Source organism: Solanum stenotomum, chromosome 1, assembly GCF_019186545.1.
Source record: "Solanum stenotomum isolate F172 chromosome 1, ASM1918654v1, whole genome shotgun sequence".
NCBI lineage: Eukaryota > Viridiplantae > Streptophyta > Magnoliopsida > Solanales > Solanaceae > Solanum > Solanum stenotomum.
This window is the reverse complement of record NC_064282.1, coordinates 75,507,772-75,521,228: the sequence shown is the minus strand read 5'-3', so window position 1 is coordinate 75,521,228 and position 13,457 is coordinate 75,507,772. Positions and strand designations below refer to the sequence as shown.

The following is a 13,457-nucleotide window of genomic DNA, read 5'->3' as shown; positions in this document are numbered from 1 at the left end:
AAACAAGATATTTATGTGGTTATAAATTATCAATGAAGGTGAGAGGAAAATTAAAAGTTAAACTCTTTTTGAATATAAAGATATCCTTTTTAAAAAACAAACTAACAAAAAGTGTGTCACATAATCCTTTAAGCCGCTAATGCCTCAATTGTTTTTATTAAGATTAAAACGTCTGAATCTGAATGCACGTCTGAATGATTAAGATGTTGTCTCTAGATCTGAACAATAAATGATTAAGGCCTCATTTGTTTTCATTAGATTAAGGTCTGAATCTAATTGCATATCTGAACGATTAAGATTGCTTGTCTTTAAACATTTGAATATAAATATATATATATAGTGATGGAGCCAAAAATTTTATGAAGGGTGTCCAAGTGCTTATGTCCTGCATTATTGAGATTTTACTAATTTTAAATGTTTTTGCCGTGTCAATTTAATAAGATATAGTTTAATTGGATACAAAATTTATGAAATATCATATTTTGGTCATCCTTTTGATATATATCAAGGATTATGTTTTTCGGATAATTTAAATCAAAGCAATTGAATGACTTTGTAATGTTTCTAATACTATTATTAAAAAAGAGTACAAACTTTTTGGATGAGACTATCAAATAAAAGAATGTATAAATATTAATTAAAGAAATATGTCATGCAAATTAAAATGAAAAATACTACATCCGTCCACTTTTAATTGTCATAGTTTCCCTTTTTAAAGTTAACCTATAAAAATTTTGATTAACATTTTACGATGTATTTTTTAATCATAGATATGCTAAAAATTACAATTTATAGTACTTTTCGTATAGTTTTTGAATATCTAAATTTTTTAATTCAAAATATCAAACTAATGTAATCTAATTTAATTTTAAAAATTAGTCAAATTATGTGTGTCTATCTGTTCAATTTTATACAAGTTTAAGTATCTACTTGTGCACACCCAAAGTTGAAGGGCATAATTGTGATTTGAAGCCAAGTTAAAGGGCATATTTATGTATTATGCCTCTAAATTAAGTCACATATTTGTGTGGTTAGAAATCATTTCAATAATAGTAAAATGAACATTTAAAAAGTTAAATTATTACTGAACATAGAAATATGTCACGCCTCAAACTCGAGGGGCGCAACTGGCTCCTAATGCCAAAACTCAGGCCCGAGCCGACCCTGCTGAACCATTTGCTACTAGCACATGACAGCCACACGCAATCAAGAAATCAAACAAGTATATCTCAGCTTAAAACTAAGCCATCGGCCGGCAAGGCCCCTGTCAACTGAGCTATAAAAGAAACAGCTACTCCCAGGAAATCATATAAACAAATAGTCAACTAGCACAGAAGTCCTGATTGGGCCGTCGAGGCCACCATGATATCTATACCAAAACTAAAAGCAGGTATATATCAATACAATACATCAAACAGCTCACAAACATCCGTAAACCAACAACATAGGCCAACATGGCCATAACGTAGCTATAAATCCCACACACTAGTCTGCAATCCTCTAAGAGTAGTACAGATTGGTAGGACAGGGCCCCAGCTTACCCATAAAGATATATACAACAAAAGGTAACAAACCTCCCAACTCTGGCAGCTTCGGAGGAAAGGGGCTAGCCAACCGGATAAAAGTCAATCCTGCTGTTGAGGACGTCTACTCAGTCGTCTGTCAGGACCTGCATGCATGAATGCAGCGTCCCTAAGGCCATGAGGCGTCAGTACAAAATAATTTACAGAGTATAAAAGGCAATAGACTATGATGAGATATCCTGATATACTGGAATAATTCAATAAATAAATCAAGGCTAAGATAAGTGTACTGACTTGCTTCTAAATCTAAACTTATCAAAAATAATAAAACAACAACCTAACCAAGCCCCCATAAGCTTGGCAGGTACAAACAGCACACAAGACTACGTACTCAGGCCCCCATAAGCCAGGAAGGTGCCAATCAGCCTATATACCCCTATCAGTAGTCCCCTAGCCTCGTAGGCAGTTACATAGCCCTCTTAGGCATTAATATAGCCCCGTAGATAGCACATAGCTCTCTTAGGCATCAACGTAGCTTATAGACATCTCATAGCCCTCCTAGGCAACAACATGACCATGTAGGAAGCACATAGCCTTCTTAGGCGTCAATATTGCCATGTAGGCAACTCATAGCCCTGTTCAGCATCCATATAGCCTTGTAGGCAGAATATAGCCCTTCTAGGCATAAATCACATTTCTGTAGCTAACCACAATAGCCCCAACGACAATAATAACAATCCAACCGCTAAAAGCGAACAATTTAGTTATAAGCAACCTATTCAAATAGCCTCTAAGTCGTGTCCAACATAGGGACACTTCTAACTGAATAAGAATCCCGACAAGGGAGGATTATATCAACTCGAGCAGCCAACAATCAAAAATCACGGCTACAAGTATATCAAGGATAACAACCCAAATACATTGCTTCTAAGCTTTAAGGAAACATGTCGTAAGTAGGGAATAGCCTTAACATACCTTTTTCGCTACATTCACGTAGCCGAATGCCTTTTACACAATACTCTCTCGATACTACAACAAGGTAGGACCATAATCAACACAAAAAAATAAAAGATACCATGACAATACGATAAAATATATATATTTCCGTCGCAAATCGCTATCTGCTGCTTATAAAAGCTAGAGTCGATGAAAGAAGGGTCTTACCCCGATCTTAAGGCCGTAATACACTTCAAAACCTTCAAATATATCTAAACCCTTGCTGTCCCAACACTAAAGTGTGATTTGCTACGCAATCAATAAAACAAATTATACCACGATGATGAGCCCAACGCATTGAACAACTTTCGTCAAGGACTTAAGTCGAGAAAATCTATATTTCACTTGATCCTAGAAATGGATTTCTCTAATTTCTCTGTTTTTTAGCTTAAAAATGGTGGAAAAGGTCGAAGGAAAAGATATATGTAACATTCCACCGACTTAGGGCACCACCTCACGTGCCTACTTGCACAGTCTCACGAAAATGCAAATATCTCTCTATTCTAAAGGCGTATGAACAAACAATTTGATGCGTTGGAAACTAGACTCGTAGACCTTCGATTTCATAGCTCGCGACGACCATAACTCTTAATAGATTGGGAGAAAAGGTCCAAGACATTTGACTCAATTTTCAGACAAATCTTTAAAAAGGAATTTACGGTAGCTTTCACCAACTTTTATTTTGTCACTTACCTAACTTCAAAACTTGAGATACCACACTTGAACACTTAAAATATCACATAACACATCATTTTAATTTATTACTCACCCTCCTTGTCTTTCCACAAAGATATGAGTTAATTTAAACGTTTTTTAAAAGTCGGGGTGTTACATCCTTCCTCTTTTAGAAACATTCGTCCTCGAATGAAAAATCCGAGTCACGCTGTTCAGTTCTTAGGAGTTGCAAAAATTTAGGCAGTGTATCCTTTGTAAATGTCACTATCCAGGAACCTGAAATGTAAAATTTCTAACCTAGGCGTCTCACATGACAACATAAATAGCTAAGCGTTATAGCTCCACCACAATAGTGTGAGCAGATATACAATGACAACCACAATAATAATAATAAGCAATAATATATATATATATATATATATATATATATATATATGTATATATATAGGTATCTTACCTTACTGCCCTAATATAAACTAATATGACATCACCCTGGGGTATGAAACAAGTGAGGATATTTGGACCTCACGCCATCCTCAGCTTCCTAGGTCACCTCTTCTCTATTTTTGTTCCTTCACAATACTTTAACCGAAGCCACCTCTTTGGTCCTCAATTTACGGACCTGCCGATCTAATATAGCAATTGGAGTTTCCTTATAGGACAACTCCTCTGTGATTTGAACATCCTCAACTGGGACAACCCAAGAAGGGTCTCCTACACACTTCCGTAGCATCGATACATGGAAAATTGGATGAACAGATTTTAGCTCTGAAGGCAATTCTAACTCATAAGCCACTCGTCCTACCCTTCGAAGGATCCGATATGGCCCAATGAATCTTGGACTAAGCTTTCCCTTTTTGCCAAATCGCATAACACCTTTCATAGGTGAGACTTTTAAGAATACCCAGTCATTGACGCAAAACTCTAAGTCCCTTCGTCGCACATCTGAGTATGACTTCTGTCGGCTTTGAGTTGTTAGCAGCCTCTCCCGAATGAGCTTGACTTTATCCACTGTCTGCTGGACTAAGTCGGGTGGAATCAACCCTGACTCACCTACCTCGAACCATCCAATGGGGGATCTACATTTTCTCCCATACAAAGCCTCATAAGGTGCCATCACGATGCTGGAATGATAACTATTATTGTATGCGAACTCTATAAGAGGTAAGTGGTCATCCCAACTCCCCTTGAAGTCTAGCGTGCACGCCCGTAACATATCTTCGAGTGTCAAAATTATGCGCTCAGCCTGGCTCTCTGTCTGAGGGTGAAAGGCAGTACTAAGATTAATCTGTGTCCCCAGTCCTTTCTGGAAGGACTTCCAGAAGTTGGCGGTAAATTGTGCGCCTCTATCAGAGATAATAGATACTGGGACACCATGTAGCCTAACAATCTCTCTAATATAGAACCCTGCATAGTCTTCGGCCAAAAAAGTAGCCCTAACTGGTAAAAAGTGGGCTGATTTTGTTAGTCTAAAAACAATTACCCAAATAGAGTCAAACCTGCGACGCGATTGAGATAACCCTGTAATAAAATCCATATTAATTGCTTCCCACTTCCACAAAGGTATGGCTATCTCCTAAACTAGCTCATCGGGCTTTTGGTGCTCAACCTTCACCTGTTGGCAGTTAGGGCACTGTGCCACAAATTTAGCAACGTCCTTCTTCATCGCGTGCCACCAATAGATCTCCTTAATATCATGTTATATCTTTGTCGAACCAGGGTGAATAGAATAACGGGAACGATGTGCCTCTTCCATAATTCGATGTCGAAGCCCTGCAACGTTTGGAACCACAATCGATCGCTATATCTGAGGACTCCATCTTCTGCTATATCAAATGCTAAGGATTGTGGATCCTGAGCCTTGGCTCTAAGCTTCTCTAAGCTAGGATCCTCTTGTTGTCGTGATTTTACTTCTACAACTAGAGATGATGCGGTTGTATCCTGAATTGTGACCCCACTATCGTCTGCCTCTAACAATTTGACTCCTAAGCTAGCTAACTGATGAAGCTCTCCCGCTAGCTCCCGCTTCTCAACACCTAAGTGGGATAAACTACCCATAGATTTTCGACTGAGGGCATCGGCTACCACATTCGCCTTTCTTGGATAATATAAAATATCCACGTCGTAGTCTTTCAATAACTCAAGCCATTGACACTGTCGCAAATTTAAATCCTTCTGTCTAAATATATATTGTAGGCTCTTATGATCTATGAAGATTTCAACATGAACGCCATACAAATAGTGTCTCCAGATCTTTAACGCATGCACCACTGCAGCCAACTCTAAATCGTGGGTTGGATAGTTCTTCTCATGCTTCCTCAACTACCTTGAAGCATATGCGATAACCTTACCATGTTGCATTAGAACACATCCTAACCCAACACCAGAAGCATCACAATACACCACATAGCCTTCTGAAACGTCTGGTAATGCAAGAACTGGTGTTGATGTCAACCTGTCTTTTAGCTCCTGGAAACTGTGCTCATAAGCCTCTGTCCACTGGAACTTAGCTACTTTTTAAGTTAGCTTCGTTAATGGGCCTGAAATTGAAGAAAATCCCTCTACAAACCTTCTGTAGTACCCAGCTAACCCTAAGAAACTACGTACCTCAGTCGGAGTCATGGGTCTGAGCCAAGTCATTACGACCTCAATCTTTTGTGTATCAACTGCAATGCCTGCATCTGATACAATATGGCCTAAGAAAGCTACAGAGTCTAACCAGTACTCACACTTATAAAAATTTGCATAAAGCTCTCGGTCTCGAAGAACCTGAANTCAATCTTTTGTGTATCAACTGCAATGCCTGCATCTGATACAATATGGCCTAAGAAAGCTACAGAGTCTAACCAGAACTCACACTTATAAAAATTTGCATAAAGCTCTCAGTCTCGAAGAACCTGAAGGACTGCTCGCAGATGATTTGCATGCTCATCCTTTGAATGTGAATACACCAAAATATCATCAACAAATACAATCATAAACAAGTCTAGATACGGCCTGAATATACTATTCATCAGGTCCATGAATACTGTTGGGGCATTAGTTAATCCAAAAGACATTACCAAGAACTCAAAGTGTCCATATCTAGTTCTTAAAGCTGTCTTTGGAATGTCTTTCTCCCGAACTCGTATCTGGTGGTACCCTGATCTTGAATCAATCTTTGAGAAACATTTAGCACCTTATAACTGATCAAACAAGTCATCTATCCTCGGAAGGGGATAATTATTGCCTTATTCAGTTGTCAGTAATCGATACACATTCTTAGTGAGTCATCTTTCTTCCTTACGAACAACTCTGGTGCACCCCATGGTAAAGCACTAGGCCTAATAAAGCCTTTATCTAGGAAGTCTTTCAGCTGATCCTTCAACTCCCATTCTATAAGAAGGGATAGATATGGGTTGTGTACTTGGTAGCATATCGATAGCAAAATCAATTTCCCGTTCAGGGTTGGTAATCATCCTCTTTGCCTTAAGATAGGAAATAAATCTACCTTTCAGCGTTGCTGTATCGCCTTTCCATTCCCGAACTGCTTCTCCTGGAAAGTGGAATGTAACATTCTTTATCTGGCACTCAACATTAGCATAACAAGATGCTAACCAGTCCATACCCATAATGACGTCAAAATCAACCATCTCTAATTCTACCATGTCTACAGAGGTCTGACGGTCGATATTTTCTACTGTGCAATCTCGATAGACTCTCCTGGCAATAGTAGACTCACCAACTGGTGTAGATACAATAAAGGGTTGATCTAATGACTCTGCTACTATACATAACGTCCCCGCAATAAATGGAGTAACATAAGACAAAGTAGATCCAGGATCTATCAAAGCATAAACACAATGGGAGCAAACAATTAATGTACCTGTCACAACATCTGGTGATGACTCTGAGTCTTGTCGACCGGTAAATGAATATGTATGGTTCTGTCCACTACCAAAATTAGATGCTCCCTTTCTGCCTCCGCCTCTACCCCTACGTGCTGATGTATGGGGTCCACGCCCTGTAGACTGTGCTGATGACGAGGAAGAACCTACTGTTGACCTGGTCGACTGACCTGTACCACCTTGACCTATGGTAGGGCAGTTTCTCCACCCATGCCCCTCCTGTCCACAAGAATAACAACTTGTGGAACCCTTTCTGCACCTCCCGAAATGCATCCTACCGCAAGTAATGCAACACGACGGGGATGTCCTAGCCTGGCCGAAACCCCTCTGCTGCTGCAAGCCTGATGCTCGTGAATCCTCACCTGAGCCTAACTGTTCCTGATGATCAAATCTACTACCCTTGAACTGCTGTGGTGGAGGTCTAGGTGGCCTAATAAAATATCGGGGTCTGGGACCACCCTGAAAATCTCCCTACGAACCAGTGGGCCTAGCCCTCTTCTGTCTCTCTCTCTCGACCCTCTCACTTGTATACTGTAGATGTCGGCGATCCTCTATGCCCTGTGCGAAGGCCTGAATCCACGAGATATCCCTATTATCATTTAGCGCAGCGGTAAAACAAGCCTCGATATAGTCTGAGTTAAGCCCTCCCACAAATCTACGTACCCTGTCATGCATTGTATCAACAAATGATGGTGCATATCTAGCCATTGAATCAAATCTCAGCCCGTACTCTCGGACACTCATGCCACCTTGTAGTAGGTTCAGAAATTGGTCCACCCGGCCATCCCTAATCTCTCGAGGCAAATAGTGAACTATAAAAGCTTCTTTAAAGCTATCCCAAGTGGGTAGAGATGTATCTTCTCCCCTAGATCTCTCCCAACTTTCATACCACAATACTGCAACATCACGCAATCGAAATGCTGCTAACTCAACTGACTCAGTCGCTGAGGCATGCATGACTCTGAAGATCCTATGAAGCTGATCAATAAAGTGCTAAGGGTCTTCTTTGCGATCTGTCCCTGTAAACTGTGGACGATTAAAGGAAAGAAATTCACGAACTCTTGAACTTCCGGGCCCTTCAAAAGGTCCGGCAATAGCTGGCGCAACTGGTTGGCACTGTGCAACTACTAACTATGCTAACATATATACTGCACTCTTGAAATCCTGATCAGATGGAATAGGAGGAACTAGAGGTGGTACTGCTGGTGGAACCGAAAGTCCTGTACCCCTCGGAGGCTCCTGAAGCTGTGGAGAAGCTATAGGGGGTTGAGAAGATGTCTCCCCCTGGGTTTCACAATGGGCCACCTCCACCTGTGGTACTTTGTCGGTACCCTCGCTTGCAATTGTATCTAGCCCCTGGCTAGTTGTGGTCTGTTTAGTGTTAATCATCTCTATCTGCATAAAAGTATCAATTAAAAGCCAGAAACCTCAACCCTTAAGACACCACTCTATAGCACGAGGTGAGCAAAGGAAGAATAGTCATTCTAACATGCCCGACAACTTCTTGCTTATCGAATGTGGTGTACAACACATTTATAAACAAGACTCTACTAGACATGGCTTTCAGACACCCAAGATACGACGTTGCTCTGATACCAAGTTTTGTCACGCCCCAAACTCGAGGGGTGCAACAAACTCCTAATGCCAAAACTCAGGCCCGAGCCGACCCTGCTGAACCATTTGCTACTAGCACATGGCAGCCACACGCAATCAAAAAATCAAACAAGTATATCTTGGCTTAAAACTAAGTCATCGGCCGGCAAGGCCCTTGTCAACTGATCTATAAAAGAAACAGCTACTCCCAGGAGATCATATATATAAATAGTCAACTAGCACAAAAGTCCTGATTGGGCCGTTGAGGCCACCATGATATCTATAGCAAAACTAAAAGCAGGTATATATCAATACAATACATCAAACAGCTCACAAGCTTCCGCAAACCAACAACATAGGCCAACATGGCCATAACGTAGCTATAAACTCCACACACTAGTGTGCAATCCTCTAAGAGTAGTAAAGATTGGTGGGACAGGGCCCCAGCCTACCCATAAAGATATATACAACAAAAGGTAACAAACCTCCCAACTCTAGCAGCTCCGGAGGAAAGGAGCTAGCCAACCGGATAAAAGTCAATCCTGTTGCTGAGGAAGTCTACTCAGTCGTTTGTCAGGACCTGCATGCATGAATGCAGCGCCCCCAAGGCCATGGGGCGTCTGTACAAAATAATGTAAAGAGTATGAAAGGCAATAGACTATGATGAGGTATCCTGATATACTGGAATAATCCAATAAATAAATCAAGACTAAGATAACGGTAATGACCTGCTCCTAAATCTAAACTTATCAAAAATAATAAAACAACAACCTAACCAAGTTCCCATAAGCTCGGCAGGTACAAACAGCACACAAGACAACCTACTCAGGCCCCCATAAGCTCGGAAGGTGCCAATCAGCCTATATACCCCTATAAGTAGTCCCCTAGCCCCATAGGCAGTCACATAGCCCTCTTAGGCATTAATATAGCCCCGTAGGTAGCATATAGCTCTCTTAGGCATTAACGTAGCCTATAGACAACTCCTAGCCTTCTTAGGCAACAACATGGCCCTATAGGAAGCACATAGCCTTCTTAGGCGTCAATATAGTCCTGTATGCAACTCATAGCCCTGTTCGGCATCCACATAGCCCTGTAGGTAGAATATAACCCTTCTAGGCATAAATCACATTCCTGTAGCTAACCACAATAGCCCCAACGGCAATAATAACAATCCAACCGCTAAAAGTGAGCAATTTAGTTATAAGCAACCTATTCAAATAGCCTCGAAGTCGTGTCCAACATTGGGACGCTACTAACTGAATAAGAATCCCGACAAGGGAGGATTATAATAACTCGAGCAGCCAACAATCAACAATCACGGCTATAAGTATATCAAGCATAACAACCCAAATACATTGCTTCTAAGCTTTAAGGAAACATGTCGTAAGTAGGGAATACCCTTAACATACCTTTTTCGCTACATACACATGGCCTAGTGACTTTTACTCAATACTCCCTCGATACTACAACAAGGTAGGACTATAATTAACACACAAAAATAAAAGATACCATGACAATACGATAAAATATATGTATTTCCATCGCAAATTGCTATTTGTTGCTTATAAAATCTTGAGTCGATGAAAAAAGGGTCTTACCTCGATCTTAAGGTCGTAGTACGCTTCAAAACCTTCAAATATATCCAAACCCTTGCTGTCCCAATACTAAAGTGTGATATGCTACGCAATCGATAAAACAAATTATACCACGATGATAAGCCCAATGCGTAGAACAACTTTCGTCAAGGACTTAAGTCGAGAAAATCTATATTTCACTTGATCCTAGAAATTGGTTTCTCTAATTTCTCTGTTTTTTAGCTTAAAAATGGTGAAAAAGGTCGAAGGAGAAGATATATGTAACATTCCACCGACTTAGGGCCCCACCTCACGTGCCTGCTTGCACAGTCTCACGAAAATTCGAATATCTCTCTATTCTGAAGTCGTATGAACAAACGGTTTGATGCGTTGGAAACTAGACTCGTAGACCTTCGATTTCATAGCTCGTGATGACCATAACTCTTAATATATTGGGAGAAAACGTCCGAGATATGTAACTCAAATTTCAGACAAATCTTTAGAAAGGAATTTATGGTAACTTTCGCCAATTTTATTTTGTCACTTACCTAACTTCAAAACTTGAGATACCACACTTGAACACTTGAAATATCACATAACACATCATTTTTAATTTATTACTCATCCTCCTTGTCTTTCCACGAAGATACGAGTTAATTTAGACGTTTTTTAAAAGTCGGGATGTTACAAAATATGTCATTATTTTTAGAACTAATTAAAAAAATGTGTCACATAAATTGATACAACGAAAATACCTTAATTAAATCATAGTTTGAATGATTTATTTTATCCTAATTTTATATCAATGGATGTTCAAACTCCCTAACAACATTAATTTTTAGTGTATGACAAGAGATAACTTAAAAAGTCCAAAAATCACACAACATACTGCGTATGCTAAGACTCAAATTTAGCTGGAATTGAAGATTTGAAACTCCTCAAGAGAAAAACACCCGCACATCTATTTACGAGTTAATGTTACAACCTTAAAATCTACTTTTTAAAAATAAATTACTATTAATAAAATTTTAATTACAGGTATTAACAGATTAGAACTCCCTTCGTCCAACAATAGTTGTCCACTATACTATTTTAGGACGTCCAACAATACTTGTCCACTTTATGAAATCAATGAATAATCTTACACTTAGTTCCTAATTAACTCTTATATTTATTATAATTATTTCTCTATTACATTTTTCAAGACATTGTATTTAATAGGGAAAATTGTATATAATAACAAACTATTAATTCAAATTAAATTCTATAAATATAGTTTGATTTAATTGTACCTCATAGCCAATTGTTCCTATTTCACCTCTCTCCTATTGAATCTCGCTCGCCACTCTCGTTCTCTCCCTTCCCTCTCTCGTTTTTTATACAAATGCAAGTGTATAAAGTGCGTTTGTGTTTGTATAAAGCGAAAGAAAATTGTATATATACATATATTTTCGTTCCCCTCTCCCAAATCTCGCTCGCTACTCTCCCAGATCTCGCTCTCTCACTTGCCTCTCTCACTTTATACAAAAAACGCAAATTGTATAAAATGCGTTTGTGTTTGTATAAAACGAGAGAAAATTGTATATATACATATATTTTTGTTCTCCTCTCTCCCCTCTCCCAGATCTTGCTCGCCACTCTCCCAGATCTCGCTCGTCACTCTCCCAGATCTCGCTCTCTCAGTCGCCTCTCTCACTTTATACAACAACGCAAATAAATAAAATGCGTGAAAATTGTATATATACATATATTTTCGTTCCCCTCTCTCCCCTCTCCCAGATCTTGCTCGCCACTCTCCTAGATCTCGCTCGCTCACTCGTCTCTCTCACTTTATACAATTGATCTTTTTGTATATGTATACCAAAACAGATTATATGTATAGCCAAATATACATATTTATGTTTGCTATGGAGCGCAATTATGCAAGCTTTGCTATAGCATACAAATATGAATTTTGTGTTTGCTATATGTGAAAGTTGCTTTATTTAATATATTCAAAGGGTAATATAGTAAAATTACTCTTCTATTTATAGTTTCGTAAGAAGTGTATAAAGTCAATAGTGGACAACTATTGCTGGATAGAGGGAATATTAATTTATAAATTACTTAATTATAGTTTATTAAGTACTACATTATTATAATTAGTAGGCGAGAGAAACAATCTTCAATTAATGACGGAGAATCAAGTGTGTAGTTGGTAATTATTAATAACAATAGGTGAAATTGTCTGGTAGACCCTTATACTTGACTCAGATTATGAACTAGACCATTCTATCCCACAAAGTTTCAGCTAAACACTAAAATTCAAACAAAATAGAAATCATAGGCCCCTTTGACCATCGTCCAGCCTTATGTGGCTTTAATATAGCTGAACTAGAAAAATGAGTGTTGTATACGCGAAATAAGAGTGTAAATTGATTTAAGAAGCTACCAAAATTAAATAAAAGTAAAAAAAATCAACCAACATAAAAGACAAAAGAAAAAAAAAAAGGATGAAAAAACCCACCCACCCTTTCTGGAAAATAGCATATGTCCCATCTGTTGTATCACTATCCTCTCCATTATTAATTATTTTATCTTGTAATCTCACTTTTCCTCATTTTTCAAATGAAAACCGCACATTCATCAAAAACCCAACAACAAAAGTAATTGAAAACGAAAGGAAAAAAAACATCTCAAAATTAAAAGATCATATCGAAATGGGTTTGTATATGTGAAGAAGGATTATAGCTTCTACTAATTATTTCTTCTTTTTTTTTTCGAAAGCAAAACTTTAAAAAACAAAGAACAAATTTTCATCTCCTTTTTTAAATTATAGATACAACTTTGAATAATTTACTATTTCTTGATCTTTGCTTCTTTCAAGTTCAGATTTTTCTTTCAATTTTAATGTTTTTGGTGTCAAGTTTAGGATTAGGAATAGTAGGGTTTGAGTGCTTTCTTCGATATTAATATCAGTTTTGATGAAATTGTAAGTTGAAATGGAAAATTGTAGGCTCAAATGGGCGGTTAATGGACTTTCTTTTAAGTTAGGGTTCTTGAGAACAAGGTGAAAAATATTTTTTGATAGTACATATTTGTTTAATAAAAAAAATATAAAAAAATCATTATGACCATTAAATTAATGAGATGGATATGACGTGACTTCTTTTTTTTACATGGATATGATGTGCCATCCATGTCAGACCGAGTGAGGAATACCAACTGAC

The 13,457-nt window shown here is 38.4% G+C and overlaps 1 protein-coding gene across 1 annotated transcript; it reads right to left on the bottom strand.

Annotated features, from left to right (window-relative positions):
* Positions 1-6,687: 6,687 nt before the first annotated feature.
* On the bottom strand, positions 6,688-7,789 carry LOC125856734 (uncharacterized). The gene is made up of 3 exons (XM_049536360.1): positions 7,561-7,789; positions 7,067-7,449; positions 6,688-6,729 (listed from the first exon to the last, which is right to left on the bottom strand). The coding sequence occupies exons 1-3, from the start codon at positions 7,787-7,789 to the stop codon at positions 6,688-6,690; spliced, it is 654 nt and encodes a 217-aa protein (XP_049392317.1).
* Between the last annotated feature and the right edge of the window lie 5,668 nt (positions 7,790-13,457).

Bases quoted from the DNA above. Each gene is read 5' to 3' on its own strand.
- LOC125856734 (XM_049536360.1), bottom strand. From the start codon at position 7,789: ATGGCTAGATATGCACCATCATTTGTTGATACAATGCATGACAGGGTA. The intron at 7,450-7,560 runs GTTCGTAGGGAG...AGGAACAGTTAG, and splicing joins GAAGAGGGCTAGGCCCACTG to GCTCAGGTGAGGATTCACGA. The intron at 6,730-7,066 runs GTGACAGGTACA...TCCACTTTCCAG, and splicing joins CAGAGTCATCACCAGATGTT to GAGAAGCAGTTCGGGAATGG.